General features: G+C 40.6%; 1 protein-coding gene across 2 annotated transcripts; it reads right to left on the reverse strand.

Moving 5' to 3' along the window:
* Nucleotides 1-568: 568 nt before the first annotated feature.
* On the reverse strand, nt 569-18,691 carry kdm5a (lysine (K)-specific demethylase 5A). 2 transcript variants are annotated; one of them, XM_041977895.1, is made up of 28 exons: nt 17,488-18,691; nt 16,774-16,851; nt 15,923-16,045; nt 15,611-15,781; nt 15,026-15,211; nt 14,838-14,916; nt 14,651-14,742; nt 14,373-14,531; nt 14,161-14,280; nt 13,900-14,058; nt 13,350-13,531; nt 13,061-13,223; nt 12,843-12,962; nt 11,695-11,889; nt 11,363-11,544; nt 11,156-11,280; nt 9,274-9,424; nt 8,952-9,069; nt 8,570-8,746; nt 8,234-8,412; nt 6,694-7,012; nt 5,996-6,556; nt 5,759-5,917; nt 4,536-4,664; nt 4,291-4,438; nt 3,938-4,158; nt 3,262-3,735; nt 569-1,399 (listed from the first exon to the last, which is right to left on the reverse strand). In XM_041977895.1, the coding sequence occupies exons 1-28, from the start codon at nt 17,632-17,634 to the stop codon at nt 1,106-1,108; spliced, it is 5,211 nt and encodes a 1,736-aa protein (XP_041833829.1). In that variant the 5' UTR covers nt 17,635-18,691; the 3' UTR covers nt 569-1,105. The 2 variants fall into 2 exon arrangements, with proteins under 2 accessions (XP_041833829.1, XP_041833828.1); XM_041977894.1 differs by having other exon boundaries at nt 8,952-9,072; nt 17,488-18,690.
* Nucleotides 18,692-20,430: the final 1,739 nt, after the last annotated feature.

The raw sequence follows: 20,430 nt of genomic DNA on the forward strand, positions 1-20,430 counted from the left end.
TTACTGATGGGAAGAGGCCCATTTTTACCGTCTCTCCCCATCAGTGAATAACAGGTGAGACGCTCATTGGAGGCTAAAGCAGCCAAGGTCAGTTCAAACCGGATTGGATTGGCTAAGTTAGGAACAAACCCAGAAGAACCTACAGGACACACACACCTCGCCATCCTCTCTGATCCTGCAAAAACAAGTGGTCACCGATGTAAACGCAACAAATATTGTATACATCAACGGGCTAGAACGACTTGTTATGCCCAGGAGATTCCTGATGACTGTTTAGATGGAAAAAAGAAATGTAATTCAACATCCAATTACTTGAACTCCAAAACGGTCTTCTGTGATGGAACTAATGAGTTCCTAAACATACAGCATAATAGCCAGAAGTCACTGTTGTTTGATTATTCATAAAAAAATATATATATATATCTATATATATATATAGATATATATATATATATAGATATATATAGATATATATATAAATAATGTTCTTCTATGACAAAAGCTTTTAAATAACAAATAAGCCTGAGCTGAGCATATTTTCTTGAAGAAAAAGAACAGTGCAATTATCAACCATTTGACTAGGAATAGTTTATTAAAGGTGAGAAAAGAAAAAAACCACAATCCATTAGTTTAATTGCTTAAGAGCTATGTACATTATAAATAAATCCACTACATTACAACCATTTTCCCCCTAGTTTTATGTCCTACATATTGAGATGTCACCGTCTGAGGAGCAGGGCTGCAGGCAGCGGTTCAGGAGTTCATTGGGACTGGAAACATAACCGTCTGTTTGCAATGGATACAACTGCTCAAGTAAGTAGGTGTTTGTTTGACTAAGCAAGTAAACCGGAGCCACTGATTGTTCAGGAAGTAGCTAGTAGGTGTTTTTCAGATCTAAAACTGTCACAGAAGGATTAACAAATCTTAGCAGACAGGGAGAGTGTTTTCTTTTCCTTAAGTCACATAGAAGAAGTTGTTTTTCTTGTGCTTTGCAAGCTGACAGTAACAAATAACATTCGTAAGTAACCCTTTCTTGTCATGGTTGTAACACTAGCCTGGACACTGGGTTCTGTATGAGGTGATCAGTCCTTAGCCCATTTTAGTGCTAACTGTCCTGCTGAGGCTCTTGCTGCTGATGTTGAGCTGCTGGGTTTAAGTGGGACACAGAGGACCATGAGGCCACAGAAGATGACGAGGGTGCACTCTGCACAATGCTCGACAGCACCACGATGCTCTCTTCCGTCACCTCCTCGTCGACCATGCCTCCACTTGTGCCATCTGCCTTCTGGGAGCAGTCCACACAAATATAGTCTTCGTTCTCTGCCATTTCACATGACACGCCTACGCAGACCTGGTGGAACCACTCATCGCAGCCACCGTCACACTGCACCCAGTCCACCTGGAAACATGAGCAGGGATACAAATACTTATGTAGGTATCCAGTTAAAAAAAAAAATCATGTTTATTTCCACACTGACTGCATGGCAGCACCATCACAAATTCATGATCTCTACTCCACCTGCAGAGCTGCAGGTCAGCCAGTTCAGAGGATCTGCCCCAGCTGATTCACGGGAGGCCAAAACTGGCCACTGGTTAACTTAGTGGAAAGCTGTCAGTGCTGTCTCCAAAAGGAAGAGCATCAGTGGGGCCTGTTAATACGTTGTGTGTAACTGTCTTTTAGGTGTTCCAGTTCTGTTATCAGCTGTTGATATTCAATTAAGTTACATGAGGTGTTTATTTTGTGAAATGTTTATTAACTCAGTTCTAAGCCTACAAAACGTTGTCATCTTGTAACACCAGACGGGTTGGAGTTGGCTTGACAAATTTTTCTGATTAAACAGATTCAGACTGAAGGGTGTCCACATCTGTCCAAAACAATGATAAATTTTTAATGTGGCATCATGTCTAACTTCACCAGGTGAAAATTTTACAATGCAGAGTAAAGATTATGATGGACTAAATCTACAGCAGGATGTGTAGCAGGGGCAGTGACATCTTGTGGCAGTGAGGGTAAAGAACATGACAGACACACAAAACAACAGAAACGGCAAGAAGAGCCGATTATGTTATCAAACAGTAAGGTTCTATGTGATTTTGTTCATAACTACATATCAGATTAAAAAGCTCTAAGCCCCGATTGCTTTGAATTTACAGGTTAAAAGCATTCTGGGCTATACAGATATTTTTGAAACATTAGGATTTTCTGTCTTTTCTGCCTGTCACCCACATATAAATGCAGTTCTTGGCCTCTGAAATATAAATATTCTTGAAAATCCCAGCCACAATGACATTGTTTAAAATGTTAAACGTAAATATGCAGAGCTCTTCCTTTTGTTGACATGGCAATGGGAGACACCAGCAAAACAGATGTGAGAACAGGAACATCAGGATGTTTTCTGACTTTCCTGTTACATATTGCAACACAAAACCAGCTGCTAACATCAGCAGTTTTGGATGATTTCCAACTAGATCTCTAGTTCTGGGACAACATTGATAATAAAATGTTGCTGCTGCAGAATATTGCTAGAGTTTTATGTTTTATTTTAGACTCCGGGAAATCAGCTGTCAGTGTTGTCAGAAAGAGTTGTAACTTTTTAGCGGCCCAGAAGAAGTCGTGCATGACAGGAAGAGAAGTGACTGAAAAACTTCAAACTCAAACTAATCATGTCCTGATGTACAAGACTCACAGTCTCAATGCAATCATGTTCCAAGTACTCTAATTTGTACAAATTACAAAAGCAATCTATTGTAAAAATGTGCCAATAGCACATTAAATTTGAACAAGAGCTCGAGAGAATATATCTGGCTTTCCTTCCTTTTCTTTAGTTTCATATTCTTCTACCTTAATTTTGTTAACAATTTCAGTTGCGCTCTCCATCGAAAAGCAAATTTAGGACCCACTGTTTATTCACAGCCACCCGCTCCCATTCAGTACAACCTTAAAACCGCCCGCTCCCACAAGATTTGCGTTGGGCCCCGGGGGGCCCTTGGGATCCCAACCCCAATGCAGGGCTCCGGTTTCTTCCTTAAACACTATTCCAAATGTTTTAAAAAAATAATCCTTAAAAAATATTTAAAACTTCAGTTTTTATAAAGATGTATAGTCATCCTTAATGTAAGAAGAAACAAGTCCAGATCCAAAGTGATGAAACTCAAACACATACACATCACCATAAAAAAAGATAACTTAAAAAAAAGGCACAAACTTCAGAAGTGAAATGTTTTACTAATATGTATGGAGATAACAAAAAGCATCCTCACCTTGTCTTTACATGGTCTCTGGCAGTTCTTTGCAGCACACACTGCGTTCTCATCATTGGAGTCTTCGGCCCCTGACCAATCATACTTGGAGGGAATGTCCAGGATCTTCTTCTCCTTCCTCTTCTCCAGTCCCTCCCTGATGGCCTCTGCCTTTGCAGCTGCCTTCTCCTTCCTTTTCCTCTCCTTCTCCTCCTTGGCCAACCGTTTGGCCAACTGCTTCATCTCCCGATTCTTTTCCAGGTTGAGCTTGAGCTTCTTCTTCTTAGGTTTTCCACCCAGGCCGAGTTCGAGCCCAACCCTTTTTAGCTCTTTGGACTTTGATGGTCGGATTTCTCCCATTGTCGAGGTTCCTCCAGCAGCGGTGGTGGCCATTAGCATGTGGTGGTGCTCAGCTCTCTCCAACTTCCGTTTCCTTTTCTTTTCTGAATCTTTAAGTTTTATTTTTAGGGGCTTTTCTATCAGGGAGTTGTCAGGCTGAAGAATAAGATGGAAAGAAAGTAAAAACAATAACTTTCATTTCTGATTCTGTACTTGCTGAAGGACATTGCTCAATAGTTTGACTTGTAGGTAAGACCAGAACAATCGATTCACACACAATCCCAGTATTCAGTAACCATTCAGCATTTGCAGGGTTCCAGCTGTTGCAGTTAGGTTGCATAATAGATGACCTTCATACCTCCATGACCTGCAAGAATCTTTCCTCAGAGGGAGGGTGAGTGGCCTGCAGAATCCTCCAGATGTGCTGGGTCTCATCCAGGGACACCTCCAGTAGGTCTCCCAGCATCATCAGCTCTTCCAGCTGGGCCTTAGCCTGGGGGGATAGCTCAAGCACTGGTGGCTCCAGACTCCGAGGTACCAGAGGAGTCTTTCGGGGCTGCTTTCTGGGTGTGCCTAGGTCTAAAAATGCAAACAGTTGCAAGTGGGAGATTATGAAGTGTTTTTCTCAGAGGAAACCAACAAATTAAACCTCTTAAAGAGTAATTATTGGAATAAAAATATGATTTTTGCATGCACTGGATGACGCCTCACTTTGAACGCAGGACTTAGAAGCTGACGAATAGGCGTGTTCAGCGCAGAAAGAAGGAGTGGCAGCCGGCCACATGTGACTGACTACCTCTTCTGACTTGACTGGAATCTCCTCGTCACAGAACAGGTAGGGCTTCACCTCACCAGGGTCCTGGAAAAATAAACAACACCGGAGAAGAAAAATAATAATTAAAAAAAAGAGGCTTTAACAATATGGGCTGAGATTAGATGCCTGCTGACTCACATACCTTCGAATCATAGCCATACGTTTCCCTAATGTCCTCATCTGAATCCGTCTCCTCATCGTCGTAATCCACAGACTGCCGTGGTGATGTGGCTCTGCTGAAACCAGACTGCTGAAAAGTTTGGATGTGTCCCTGGAGAAAACACACACAACCTTTATACAGAAAAATATGCAAAAGCTGCAGCTGCTTTGTCACCTGCAAGGCTCTTAAATCTTTCCAAAAGTCAAATTAAGCACTTTTTCACAATAATGTTTTAGGTTAATTTTCAAGTAATTCAAGCAGTTTATCATAAATTACACATCACAACATTTCTCACTACAAGAAGTCAGATGTTATTTTGCTATAAAGAACCCAAAATCTAAAAATCCTAATCTAAAAAGCAAATTATTAGTCTGTGATTTAATTTAAAAGCAATCTGATTAAGCACTTTTCAAACCTTGAACCTTAAAATTATCAAGAATAAAATTCAGGCAGTTTCAAGGATCCGATGTATTCGCCGTCAGTCACAAAGAAAAATGTCTAAAACTCATGTGTGCAGAACCTTGGTTTGGTCAGATGGTTCGGGTTGTCAAGTAAATAATTTAGCAGGAATAAACTAGTTTTGTTTGGCTTTTTTTCCACAAAGTATACTGGTTAAAAAAAAAAAAACCGTGAAAACTTAAGTTTATAAAAACCCATAATCAGCTACCAACCCCCTGTCCTGTTTTCTAAACATGCCCTGTTTCTCCACACTCCCATGAACCTCCCAATGAACTCCAAAACACACTTTGCCAAAGTCCAGAATATCATGTGAATTTGCAGCAGTCCCATGTGAAAATCATGTCATGTATTTGTGCAGCACAAATTGAATGTTTCTCAAGACACAATATAAGTGAAGTCTAAACGGAGGTACCATTAGACATGCCAAATAAGGCTGTAACATCAAAACTGCTGGGAGTTAATTAAGGAAAAACACGTCTCAGATGCACTTCATTTTATTGACCACTAGATGTACTACTCAAGCATTGTCTCATTAAAGCCTCAAATAATAAGCCAATTTTTTAAGTCAAGTGTCAAAGCTTCAACAAAGCCCCAATTATTACCTTTGGGCACCTTATTCACATCTAAAGCCTCTGTCACGACCACTTCTACAGTTTGTAGGAGTGTTTTCCTCGAGTCTTACTCTTGCTATGCACTAAAACAGAAATAAGAAGCGTAAATTCTCTTAGGATGAATGTTTGAACTACCTGCAGGTCAGGGTTGGCAGCCGCTTTTAGCAACTCTGCGTTGATGATCTTTTCAGTTTTCTCCCGTGCCGCCTGCTCCACCATGCGCTGGCTCAGCACAGACAGCTTTGCCAGGGCTGAGGAAAGCTCTTCTGTAGCTAGAGCTTGGCGTGCTCGATCCTAGTGGGACAGTTAGACCAACATATGAAAGGAGTTCTTAAAAATTTCAGCACTCAAAGGAGGAAGTGACTGTCATACCTGCCAACCCATTGCCCTCTCAGTCAAACACTGCAGAGCTTCTCCTTCTGGCAGGCGCACCGGAAGCTTTTGCAGTGAAACCAGCAGTGACAGAATGGTCTCTAATCTCGGTCTTCTCGACCGCTGGCATAGTGGACACAGGAATTTAGAGTCTTTGCTATTGCTCTGCCAACCTACACTCACTTTCTTTTGAGTTCCTGTCTTTGGCAAAGGGACACACGCCCCGTGGAACCAGTCCTTACAAAGCTCGCACTGCAACATGAAGCCACTGGCTGTCTTTCGGCACAGGCAGAACTTAACCTCCTCGATGCGGTCTGCCATGGCCATCTTGGCTAAATTGGCAGCACGGAGAGAGTGAATGGCCTCCACTTCTTTCTGCTCTTTGGCTTTGAAGGCAGCTACAACAGTTGAAGGGTCCCGCACCTCCCCGAGGCTCTCCTCCAGGTCGCTCAGGGTGTCTGGGTCAAAGCCACCTCTCTCCTTCTCCATGAGCTCCTTGACCCGCTTCCGCTTGCTTTTGCTGTTGCCGTATACTCCGATGTCTACACGAGGACTGAGAACCTAAGAGAAAAGACAAAATTCAGGTTTTTGTAAAGATTGATGTTACAGGAAAAATGTTGCTAAAAAATCCAAAACATTTATGTCAGATTAAACATGTCAGAGGAAAACAAGGAATCAAACATTTCCTTATGGCCCACCTGCAGGAGCGTATACGTGGAGTTCTTTTTGAGGAAAGTGCGAGCAGTTCTCTCCCTCCATGCTCGGGCTGCAGCCACCTGAGATTCCACCTGAGCCAGTGGATCCAGTCGGACAGGGATGGAGCGACCCCTGGCCAGAAGACTCTCCAGCTGTTCCAGGTAAGCGTAGCTACTTCCGCTCTGGATGGCCTCTACCTTAGAAGTCCACTCCTTGGCCTTCTGTAAGGCCTCTCGCAGAGCCAAAATATTAGGCAGATATGCTGGGATGTTCCTTGCCTCCAGCACAATGCTCTCTAGGGTTGTCATGCTGTGGCGAGGCCTGGGTTTATAAGAGGACAGACAGGCAGGGGATGAGCATGACCCAATGTGAGAAGGTTGTGTTTATTTACTGAAACTGTTTGGCTATTAGAATATTTAAAAAACAAATAAAACAGCTTGATTTTGATAAGTTTGGTACTGAATGTGCTGATATATATTTTGGGCAAATTTTAGATAGGATGTTATAAATGAAAGCATTTTTTAAGATACTTATTTTAGATTTTGACATCTGTGTAATGGCACTCCACCATATAACATAACTGACTACAGCTTCCAACCTGTTGTTTGGAAGACCAGGAATAACAACAGTCCCTGTGTGACACTTTAAAGAAAATATGGCACAAGACAAATATTAAATTTTACGTAATTATCTGAAGAGCGATCAATTTCTACAATGAATGGATTACCACATTGTACTTTGGGGAAAAACAAAGCTCAATTAAAACTGATTAAAAACAGTCAAGTAAAGACAATTGTTTTGTTTTTATTCTACAAATAAAAAGATGATTCATCTCTGAATATTTTTTGTGAATTGATGTATTGAAGCTTTGATTTGGTGTTTTTCTTTGAAGACTTGTATCTATAAAATAATACCAGCACACTGATCAGAGGGTGTGAATCAAACAGGATCATAATGGCTCTTGAGAAAAAAAAAAGTACAGATTTTGCATTCAGGTATGGATTCAGTCCATTCCTTATGTAGCACGTCTGCTTCTTTGCAAGTGAACTGTTTATGATGGTCTGGTCCCAATAACAATATTCAACTTTTTGAAACTACAAACCACCATTATGCTTCACTGAAAAATCCTCTCAACATCGTTGAACTCTGGCTTACTAGAGGATGTAAAAGTGCAGTTAGCAAATAAATTACATGCTGCTCTACAGCCAAAGCATCTAAAATCATTATCCTTTAATACTTGACTGTGAAACTCATTACTGCATCTTGGTGCCATACAAAGGGATCTCCTTTTACTTTGGTTTTACTTATATTCAGTTAACTCAGGAATTATCTCTGCTCTCACTATTTAGCCACTATCTACTAATGTGGGACGTCTAACACATTACATTCAGTACTGGAGCAAGACAATGGTAACTTACAATTTCAATCTTATTTCACAGACAGTTTAATTATTGTAAGAATTTTTTAGAGTAAGTTTCCAGCTTGCAAAATATGCTAACTTCATCTGGAGTTTCAGGTGTTTCTGTATATGTGAAACTTTACCTGGCCTGCAGGCAGGCCCGTGCTTTATCCTCCCATCTCTCTGAAACAGTGAGGACCTCTTGCAGCTCGGCCATGGCCTTCTCCACAGCATGATGTGGAGCCAGACCCACTCCAGAATCTATCAGCCTCTTCATTAGCTCCAGTGTGACACGGTGGGGCTCAGCAAGGGTGACACGCACCTGGGCAGAGAAATATCTCACATTAAGAAAACTAACTCAACTGTTCTAAATATCTGTACTTATTTTTATTTATTTATTTTTTAAAAAGCCCCTCTGGGCTTTCCTTTACAAAGACACAAACTGTTACAAAAAGGTTACAGGTCAGATAACCAATCACCTCATCGAGCCAGCGAGCCTGCTGCAGCTGCTGCTTGAGTCTGGGCAGCTCTGGCAGCTCTACATCCAGGCCGCTGCCCAGGTCCAAAAGAGCCTGAAGCTTGGAAGAGTCAGGCATTTCATCCGACAGCGCCACCTGCGCTCGCTCATGGAAGTCCTCCACATTCTCCAATAACTCCTGAAGACATGTCAAAAGCAGAAGAAAAGAAAGAGAGGTCAAGTGTAATAGTAGAAGTTTAATAAAGAGAAAGCATAAAGTTGCAGGAAGAAAAGGTAAAGGAAATGACAGACAGAGAGAATTTCATTACATTCTTTTTTATATATATATACAGTTTGGCTGAATGACTATCAGTGAGTTCAGTGGAAAAACAAACGCGACTAACTTTGACTTGCCGCGCCTGACTGATGATGCATGGCAGCCTGTAGAGTTGGTCCACAAAGGCTTTTAGCTCATCCACAGTAAGTTTGGTGCGATTACGACTGCTGTCAGAACGGAGGCGGCTGCTGGAGAAACATATGGAGAACACCTTGAGTTTACCTTTTAATCTCATTAGTTGTCATATTTTCTTTTCTTATAAGGAAACATATTCAATGGTGTACATTTGCTTGCTACCAATGACAAATCTCCAACGGGCCTGTGATGACTTAGTCACTCTTTTTCTGTTTTTAAAATAAAATGTTTTATGAGTACACATAAGAACAGACCTGTGCCTTTGCTTGCGGCTGAGCAGCAGTTGGGCGACAGAGGAGCACGTCTCCGCTTCTTTCACCATCTCCCTCAGGCGACGGAACAAAGTGTTCTCGGGATACTTCCTATCTTCAGCATCCTCCAGCAAAACCTTGAGCTCAATAAGATCTATTACAGATAAAGAAGAAGAGAACTTGGTAAAGAAAAGCTTCACCAAATAATCTTTACTTTTAGACATGAAAAACCTGGAATGACATAATGATACATAATCAAATACATTATTATGTATATACATATATATATACATATATATATATACACATATATATATACACATATATATATATATACACACACATATATATATATATACATATATATATACATATATATATATATATATATATATATATATATGTATATAAATATATATATATATATATAAATATACATACATATATACATACATATATATATATATATAAATATACATACATATATACATACATATATACATACATATATATATATATATATACACATACATATATATATATATATACATACATATATACATACATATATATATATATATACATACATATATACATACATATATATATACATACATATATATATACATACATATATATATACATACATATATATATATATATATATATATATAGTTGGCCCTGCGACAGACTGGTGACCTGTCCAGGGTGTACCCTGCCTCTCACCTGTTAAAATGCTGGGATAGGCTCCAGCTCACCCGCGACCCGAAATGGAATAAGCGGTCAAGATAATGGATGGATGGATGGATATATATATATATACACATATACACATACATATATATATATATATATATATATATATATATATATATCTATATATATATAGATATATACACATATACACATACATATATATATATATATATATATATATATATATATATATATATATATATATATAGATATATACACATATACACATACATATATATATATATATATATCTATATATATATATAGATATATATATATAGCTAACAGAGTCATGGGGGAGTTATTTACTAGGCTGAAGCTGATTTTTACTACGGCCTCAGATTTAAGCTTTTATCTTAGTTGGTGAGCAAGTTCAGGGGTTCAATAAGAATATTTAAACTTTCTTAAAGGGACAAACACATACTTGTTCTCCATGCAGGGTTCTGGACAGTTTGGTATATTTCTTCTGGGTTTAGATATACATACTCTCTCACACACACACACACACACACACACACACACACACACACACACACACACACACACACACACACACACACACACACAGACACACAGACACACAGACACACACACACACAAAAGTCTCCAAACACACTGGACATTGCAAATTATTTTGTTTTAATTTTTTTTTTTGCACTCTTCCATAATTCATATTAGTTTAGTTACAAAATTGAACACTTCTTTGCAGTATGCAGCCCATGTGCATTCTTTAGGGGAGTTTGCTTGTTTTGCATGATTTTCATTTACTTTTGAATTTAAAGTTTCTGACAGATAAACCAACCTGTTGTCCTGAAAATGTACAGATATCAACAAAGCGTTCTTACAAGTAAGCAATACCAAAATTATAATAACATATGCTAAACTGACTACAACCTTATATGTCTCTAAATATTTAAATTAGACATTTTAAATTTTTGGTAGCAAAACATTTGCTGTAATTAAGGCGAATTGTTTCAGTCTGTCTCACTTTTTCATACAAATAATTTCCTCATGTCTCAGATGCAGAATTTGCCATTTCTATATCAAATACATTTCTGTGTAAAGTAACATAGCTTGTATTAAACACAGATCAATCCATAATTAATTTTTAGCTAAATAAAGTACAAACCTTTCTTGTTTTTCTGGTCTGCTGCCAAGGCCTCTGTGACCCTTTTTGCCCAGGTGTCGTAGGACTGTGCACGTGTCTTTACACCATACAACATGGAAGGAAACTCCTCCAGATCATAACGATATCTGAAATATATAACACCAAGAAAAAGTTAAAAAATCCTCAACCGTCTATTTCTGTTTGAGCAGCATCAAACCGCAATCTCACCGAAGACACTTGTTGCCAAGTGGACAGTCGCAGAGATCTGTGGCATGGTGGAGACAAACCAGCCGATCGGGGCTGCAGGAGCATGTCAGTGCAGACAAGAAACAGGTTGTCTTACACTTATAGCACTGACGCTCGTCATCTGGAACAAGTTCAAAAACTTCCTGTTCTGACGAAAGCACACCCTGTACATAAGGGGAAAAAAAGGGAAAACCGATGATACCATTTCTAAACTTCAACAGTCATGCTCAACTTTTAGGTGGCTCACAGGAACAAAACCAGACTTATCGTAGACTCTGACATCCATAAACTAAGCAGAAAAAAAGGACATTCACCATTTCTTGAACAGCCTGTCTGAGTTTAGTCTCTTCCTCCATCATCTCTCCCATCTCCTTAAAGACAGCAGCAGCCAGTTCCACATCGAGGCTCTCTGGGTCAGCAGCCATCTTGCACAAAAGCTCTTCGTGGGAGAAGACGCAGTAACGGCGGAGTCTTCGATAATGGGCAACACACTGACGGCCCATTGGTAGCTGAGAAGGATGTGTGAAAAATTAGCACAGTTACTCAGATAAAAAGTGTTATATACACTGCCTGGCCAAAAAAAAAAGTTTCCATCAAAAGAAAAAGCCACACACACACTAATATTTCATTAGACTGTTTTTAGCTGTGATTACTGCACACATTCGCTGTGGTATTGTTTCCATAGGCTTCTATAATGTCACAAAATTCAGTGTTGCATTCATTTTTTCGCCAACATCTTGTATTGGTCATGGGTGAGTCGGACCACTGCACAAAGTCTCCCCTAGCACATCCCAAAGATTCTTAATAGGGTTCAGATCTGGACTCTTTTCAAAAATGAGCCCAACGAGTCCTGCTGTTGTCATCTTAGAAATATGCTCGTGCCATCGTGAAAGAAAAAATCCATTGATGGAATAACCTGCTCATTCAGTATATTCAGGTATCAACTGACCTCATTCTTTGGACACACAATGTTGCTGAACCTAGACCTGACCAACGGTAGCAACCCCAGATCATAGACTGCCCCCACAGGTTTGTACAGTAGGCATGGGCATGATGGCTGCATCACTTCATCTGCTCCTCTCATTACCCTGATGCACCCATCACTCTGGAACAGGGTAAATCTGGACTCATCAGACCACATGACATTCTAGCACAGGGCACAGTAGTCTTGAGCTCTACTGTTGTTTTTATTCAGTACGATTTCACCAAACGGTTCTTAACCCAAGTTTTTAAAACATTACTAATGTTTTTTCCGTGAACACAGGATGTTTCTTTCCACATGGTTGTATAAGAAATAAGAAGCTACTCATTCCAAGATGGGGTTAAATAACTTGGTGCCAGCTGAAAAAAAAAATCACCCATGCAGTAATTATCCAATAGGAGGCTTGTACCTATTTGATTAGATAAATTGAGATGGCAACATTTTTTTGGGAATAGGAATTGAATTAGCTTTTTTCCTCACCCAGTCAGCCGTACAGAAGTTAACAGCTTCTGCAAAGTTGTAGCCCTGGTTGAAGCCGCTGTGGTAGGCCCTGGGGAACGTCACCACAAACTCCCCTGCACATTGATTGGTCCTGTACACCTGAGGGGAGAAATATATACAATGAGACTGCTGGTAAATGCATATCACACGTATGTTTTATTCAATCACACAACAACTCCTCAGTTTAGATTACATACAGGTACACCATGCTCCATCAGGACATTGGGATTCATGATGGTGACCAGCTGATGGAGGAGGTCAGGCTGAGAGTCAAAAAGTTCTGGGGCCAGCTTTTTCATCACAGCCTCAAGCTTCTCTGCTGCCGACGCCGGCACTCCATACCAAGTCTTGGGTTCACCCCTGGAAGACAGAGCAATGTGAAGATATATATAAAAAAGACAGGTTGTTGCAAATTAACATGAAAAATATCTCGTTGTCTCCTCCAGAGTGGTATGTTTACACTTCATCTAGCTTGTGGATTCTCACCAATGGAGGAAATTGATGGAGTAGCTCCAGTGGTCTTCGATGTGCCAGCAGAAAGAGGAGAAACACATGCCCACGTAGAGCCAAGGAACCTTCATGCCCGATATGTCCACATTGATGTGGGTGAGCACAGACTGCTCCAGAACTGGCATGTTGTTCAAGTTCCAGCCTGAGTTGGCATATTCCTGACATGAGAGGAAAGGAATACTTTAACTCCCACAAGGGCACGTATGTTTTTATTTTAATACATCCATTAAAAACTAGCGTGAATAAAAATTGTGTAGTTTGCTAATTGGAATTCCAACAAAAAAATAACAGGATCTGTCCTGAAATTAAGCAGTTTAACTGTAAATCTTTGACAGAACACGTAAGAAAATAACGAGTCAAGCTTTTAATTTAACTGAACTTGTGGCCTAAACTACCAAAGCCATCAATGATAAATTAACTCAGCACAATATTTTTGATATTTGGTAAATTCAGAATAAAAAGTAAAACATGTTGCAGCAAACTTTTGCTGAAGGAAATTCATTGCAATGTGTAACATTCTTCTCACCTCTTCATCTCCAAGTAGCCTCCTCTTGCCATCCCTAACAGGAAACCCACTGCCTACATCCTTGGAGCTGATGTCCGCTCCATATTCAACAATGACATCCTCCTCGATGCTGCTGACCAGACGCCAGAACTCCTTCTCCACCAACTCCGTAGGAACCATCTGAGGGCACAATGTGGATCTCATTAAATTGTGTTTCTTATCTTAACATTAAAACGCCTGTGATCACATTTAGCCTCTAACTGTTCCCCTTATTCTACATACATGAACAGGCATGTTAAAATAGTCAGACTTGAAGTGGTCAGCCATCTCTCCGAAGCTCTGCAGCGTGTACTCTTTCACAGCCTGCTCAAAGCCAAACGCCTCCCTGGGCTTACTGCACTCCTGTGAGAGAAAATAAAATGTCTAATTCACCATCCTCAACATGTTTAAAACTTGACCAAAGTTTTCCAGACTTATCTGACACCAAGTATTACCTCAGCAACACATTTCGGGCAACGCCAGTCCCCCTTGGGCACATCCTGCAGAGGTGGGATCAGGCAGAAAGTGTGGTAGCTGTCGTCACAGCCATCACACAGCAAGAGCCGGTCTTCTTCATCCCCTCTTCCACACACCAGGCAGAGATAAAGATCGATCTGAGGGGGTTGAATGCCACAGAAGACACAAGGATCATCACAACTTACACAGATCGGTGAGTCACACAAGATGCTACCAAAAGGAACACAAATTCCAAACACAAGTAAATGGCTCTCACAAAGTTGACCTCCAGGGTCTCCTTGCGTGGTTTCATTTTGATGGCAAAAGCCTGGGCTTTGAGGTGACGCTGCTTCTTACTGAACCCATCGTCTGAGTGAAAAAGGGAAAAGTGATCATGTAAGTAACAAGACTAATCGGATATTTTGGATCCGATATGTTTAAGAAGTCAGCCAAATATCACTTACCAGCTGATACAATCTCCAAACCGACCATTTTGGGACTTGTTCCAAAGATTTTGAGGCTTTTTGGATCTTTGTTTTCCCTCTAGAGAAACACAGCGACAAACACAGCAAACGGTCAAACAGAGTGATCCTGCTAAAAGGCCAAATACTGAAACAGCCTTTAAGGAGTGTGACTCCTGGTCTACGTTTACCTCTGATTTTAGGCGCCTGGAGCGTCTCTCAGGAAGCAGCAGCTCTTTTGTTTGTGTGTCGTCGCCTTCCCCATCCTTCTCTTTTTCTTCCTCCTCATCTTGCTCCTCTTCATCCATTGCTTCCTCACCAACTCCCTCGTCAACGTCTGCTCCATCATTTTCTTCATCATATAGCCGATTGAGGCCCTGATTGAGGCAGTAAGAGGGGTTGAGAGAGAAAAAACCCAAATGTCTCTGAAACATTTTAAAGTGTATCCATGTTAAACATCTTAGGGAAACAGTTGCCATTTTAAGCAGCTGTTCAGTTTTGCTTTTAAAAAGGCGTGTTGTATGAATAACAAAGGTGCTAAACAGCTGCATTCCTGAGTCACAGAGCAACAATGTATTGTTGTATTTGTAGATGCTTGAACTTCCAGACTGGCTGACAAGCAACACTGCATTCCTTTGCCACTTGTTGAGAAAACCGCCTCAAGTAAAGAAAAAAAGCAGTGATGATGGCCCTACAACTAATGAACTAAAATATTTGTGCCAATTACTGAATAATAAACAGGAATACAAATGCAAAGAACAGCAAGCACCACTTACAGTCAGTGTGGCTCCAGATTGAAAGAGCTCATAGGGGTAAAGGATTCTCTCATAGTGGGAGCGCAGGAGAGAACCGGTGCCTTTTCCCTGTGGGAAGCCCATTCTGCTGGCTACTTTGGACCATCTCTTCTCTTTACAAACCGGCTCAAAGCCCCCCTCGGATGACACAATCTGAAATGAACACAGGTGCCCAATATGAGTGTTTTACCAGAATAATAACCCGAATAAACACTGACAACATGACATCTGGACATTTTGAATCCTTCACAATGTTATAGTTAAAAAAAACAAAAACTACAGATTAGTTTTTACCTTGCTGAGTTGATAGAGATCCAAAATTTTTCTCTCCACATGAGGGAATCGAATCTTGGACCCCTGCAGCTCCCAGAACTTTGCAATTTGATCCAGAAAGTTCAGCTTAACTCGAGTAAGGGCCTGGGCAAGCAGAAAGGAAAGAGAGAGAAAGAGAAAGTAAGAGAGAGTGAGATCTTAATTGCAAGAGCTCAATGATCTGCTGTTGCACCAATTGGTACCTCAGGCAAAATTATTTTTGAATAGTTGCACTCTGACACAAAACCAAAGTTTTCTAGTCATGTGAAAACCATATAAAAAAGTCTTTCTAGCAGATGTCCTGCTTAACTGGATTCGAAAAACAGGTACCAAAAATATCAGTGAAGACAGAAAACTATAGAAGGGAACAAGGTCTGCGAGTTTCTGCCAACAGAGATTTAAACTGTAGTTTAAAACTGGCTTTCAGTGGAAGATTTGTTAGTTTCCCATCGATTTTCTTCACCCTTTAAATGCCTAATTTACCTGAGATTTGTTTGAAATGACAGCTACCAAGCAAAAATGTCTAATTTTATTACACATTTTTCACTTTAACTCCTCTGCTTGCATCTCTGGCAGGAGGGGCCAAGATGCAATGCCAGGAGAGGATTGGATGGGAGAAATCAAGTGTAATCAAGTGAAATGGGGTAATGGGGCTTGCTACTTGCTGGTGCAAAATTTTATGGAAAAGCACTGATAAATTAGGTTGCCACCAGATTAACACAAAGAACTGCATGTGTGGACAGAGATATGGCAACACAAAAGTGGTAACTAAGGCACATATTTAACCAGTGTAACTGTTTAGGTGGCATGATGCATCTTTCTGGAAAACTCACCTCAAGTTCATTTAGTCTTTGAACTCTTGGAGTAAAGCGAAAGTTGCGAACATCGCAGGCAAATGGAGGCTGCCAATCCTAACAGACAAGAAACAGATCAATGAGGAAATAGCAACATATTGAAATAAACCCAAGTTTCTCCAAAATATTCTATACTAATATGAATATTCACAGAACAAAGGTACTACTCAGAAAGTTTTAAGAGTTGAGCTGTGCCTAAAAATCATTTAAACACACTGTTCAACTGGAGTCTTTACTGGCTACACAGTTCAGATACCTGAAAATAGTGTATTTCAGAGGTTGCTTGTATGTTTAAAACATAAATTTGGGCTAAATATAACCACCTAATGTGTGACAGGCGTTCCAGGCCTTTATGTGGCCTTAATGTTACATCATTGCTGCTAATAAGGTACCATCTGAACTGGCTAGCCGTCAGGAAAACAAAAACAAAACACCAGTATCTGGAACTGTTGAATTTAAAAACTAATTCCGAAAAACAAAGAACAGGCAGTACTATACTTTGACGAAGTATGTTCAGCTAAGTAAGAAGAAATCAAGTAATACTTGACCTCTATTAGAATAATGCCAACTAGTAAAGTCATTGTCTTTCACGAAAATCCACGCAGGCCCAAAGCTTCGCACTGTGAGCCTGAGCATAATGGAAAAATCCTAGCAAACTATTTTTGTTTCCGTGTTGACAGTGTGTGAGGTTACCTGCGGAGGTCGGATCTTGCAGATGCCTGTCTTCTCTGCAATGGGTCGGATTTTGTTGATGAATCCTAAAGGATCCGAGAAATCCTCCCAACTCGGCTCAAACACCGGGCATTCAGGAGGGGGCACGAACTCAGCAAATGCAGACATGTCAGAGTGGTTCCAGTCTTTGACAATATAATGTACAAATATAAAAATAAAATAAATAAAAATGTACAAAGTAGATGTCAACAGTCCATGACTAAGAACAGTCGTCTTCTTGGGGTACTTCCTCCGTGTCCATGCTTCTCATATAAATCTCAATAGTATAAGAAAATCACATCAATGGCAGTGAATCCCAGTCGCGAAGGCGATTCATAATATGGTCTAAAAGGGAATGCAAAATACACGACGAACAGGCTTCCACATATGATCGTTTTCCCATCATCCGTAAACAACGGGCCAAGTCAAGCCGGGGAGTGTTCGCCAACGCCAACACTCTTCTACCTGGGGCGCAGGGCAGGGTCAGTCCTGTATGCCACCATTCTTTCCTCAACACGATAGCTTCACAGTTCTCAGCTCTGCTGGGTGATCTTGACCGAAATCGATCACAGAATCTTGAATGAAGTTTGTAAACAAAAAGCAAAAATCTTCATTGACGGCTGTATTATGTTGCGCAAGCTAACTTTGCTGTTGTTACGTCTCAATACCTGAAAAAAGCAGGATGTCTTCGTTGTGATCCATTTCCAACAAAGTAATCAACGGTTAGCTTCTGTCGCCTGCCTGGCCGTAATGCTCATTAGCTAACGAAATCACGCTCGCTAGTCAGGCTTCCTCAAATAAACCCCTATCGCTGCTTCCATTTCTGAAAGTGCCACTCAATCTGGATCATAAGAATTGGATGCTAACATTAAGAGTACACTACTGACTGATGTCTTCACTTCGCACCAACCCCATTCATTGCAGCGCTTGAGGCAATAAAAAGCTAGCGTAAAGCTAATTTAGTAGGCTAAAGCTGCTCGTTGCGCAGCTAACATTGTCGTTATTCGAAAAAAGTCGATTGTATGATAGTCTGCTATGGATAGAGTATGTTAAACTGAATCAGACACAAAAAAGACAAGAGGTTGTTTGCTTAGTTTGACCACAGGTGACTTTCCGTACAATTTAACGTCGTCTTTAAAAGCTACATTAGCTAACGTGCTAGCTCTGACTAGCAAGTGGGGTAGGGGGAGGGTGGGGTGGTGGTGCTTTCAGGGGCACTCTGAAAGACAGAGTTTCTCTCTCATTTGTGACAAAAACGACATGAAGTGATGAAAAGTGACAGAACCAAATATGAAAAGGGTACCGAGACATGCAAAATTATAAAACTGTCGGGGAATTTATAGAATCGTAACATAAAGTTGTGTAATCACACAAACTGAATAAATGACCACAAGACATAAAGTAACTATAAAAAGTTACTGAACGACACAGTAGTGACCAAACGAGAGTGTAAAACAAAAGCGGCACAGAAGAAAAATTATAAAATTGGATTGAACCCCATCCTTTTTGGGAGTGATCCGAGACCGTGCACAGCCTGTAAAAGCCGTTTAGTTTAGTTTCTTTATGTCAATCAATCAATCAATCAATCTTTATTTATAGAGCACTTTTCATACATGAATGCAGCACAAAGTGCTTTCCATGGTTAAAACAACCCCCCCCCCCAACCACCACACATAACCCCCTCCCTCCCCGCTTGTGTACAAGCAAGCATACACACACACATACTTGCACATATTAAAAGACTAATGTGAGGTTGAGCACAGATGAGCCTGGTAAGGAAACACTATCACAGGGTGCCGTCTGCACCGGGAGCAGCTCACAGGCCACGACTGCCAGGACACCGACCCAGGGCACACGGCCAATTGAGAGGCAGAGGAGCCACCCAACTAGACCGAAATAACCCGCAGGACAGAGCCGCAGCAGCCACAGCCGATGAAAGCCCCCGGTGCAGAGAGCCCCCTCCGAGGAAACACTGTGGAAATAACCTAAAAATAATATAAATAGAATAAAAGCATAAAATAAATAAAAATGGGTTAACATAGAAAAATAAATAGGCTAGGGGAATAAAACAAATAAAAATAAAATGAATAAATATTAAGTAAAAGCTAAATTAAAAAGGTGGGTCTTGAGCCTGCTCTTAAAAACATTAACATTCTCTGCAGCCCTGAGCTCCTCCGGCAGGCTGTTCCACAGAGGAGGACCATACCACTGGAAAGCTGCCTCTCCATGAGTATGTGTCCTGACTTTAGGTACAGTCAAGAGGCCAGTACCGGAAGACCTCAGGGGCCGCGAGGGTTCATAAGGTAAAAGCAAAACTGAAAGATAAGAAGGCCCAAGACCATTAAGACATTTAAAAACCAATAAGAGAACCTTAAAATTGATCCTGAAACACACGGGGAGCCAATGCAGTGATTCTAAAACCGGTGTAATGTGGGCCCGCCCTCTGGTCTTCGTCAGCACACGAGCAGCTGAGTTCTGTAGGAGTTGTAGAGGTGCAATACTCTTTTTGGGAAGACCAGAGAGCTGGGCATTACAGTAGTCAATACGACTGGTGATAAAAGCATGCATCAGCATCTCCGTGTTGGCCCGAGAGAGAATGGGACGGACTCTGGCTATGTTTTTTAGGTGATAAAATCCTATTTTAGTAACATGTTTAATATGTGGAATAAAACCAAGCTCAGAGTCAAAAATAACGCCCAGGTTTTTTACTTGTGATGATGGGTTTAATGCGGATGCCTGTAATTTAGCTAAGAGTTTCTCTCTCTGAGCCTCAGGACCAATGACTAAAACTTCAGTTTTGTCCTGGTTAAGCTGTAAAAAGTTTTCTGCCATCCAGGATTTGAAATCTAAAATACAGTTGAAAAGGGCATCCATTGGTCTCGTGTCATCAGGAGACACGGAGATGTACAGCTGAGTATCATCAGC

Source organism: Melanotaenia boesemani, chromosome 23 (genome assembly GCF_017639745.1).
Source record: "Melanotaenia boesemani isolate fMelBoe1 chromosome 23, fMelBoe1.pri, whole genome shotgun sequence".
Classification (NCBI taxonomy): domain Eukaryota; kingdom Metazoa; phylum Chordata; class Actinopteri; order Atheriniformes; family Melanotaeniidae; genus Melanotaenia; species Melanotaenia boesemani.

Excerpts from the sequence above, each read along its gene's own strand:
- kdm5a (XM_041977894.1), bottom strand. The coding sequence starts at position 17,634 with ATGTCTGCATTTGCTGAGTTCGTGCCCCCTCCTGAATGCCCGGTGTTT. Across the intron at positions 16,852-17,487 it reads GCAAGATCCGACCTCCGCAG|GATTGGCAGCCTCCATTTGC; the intron begins GTAACCTCACAC and ends CTTGTCTGTTAG. Across the intron at positions 8,413-8,569 it reads AGGCTCGCTGGCTCGATGAG|GTGCGTGTCACCCTTGCTGA; the intron begins GTGATTGGTTAT and ends TTCTCTGCCCAG.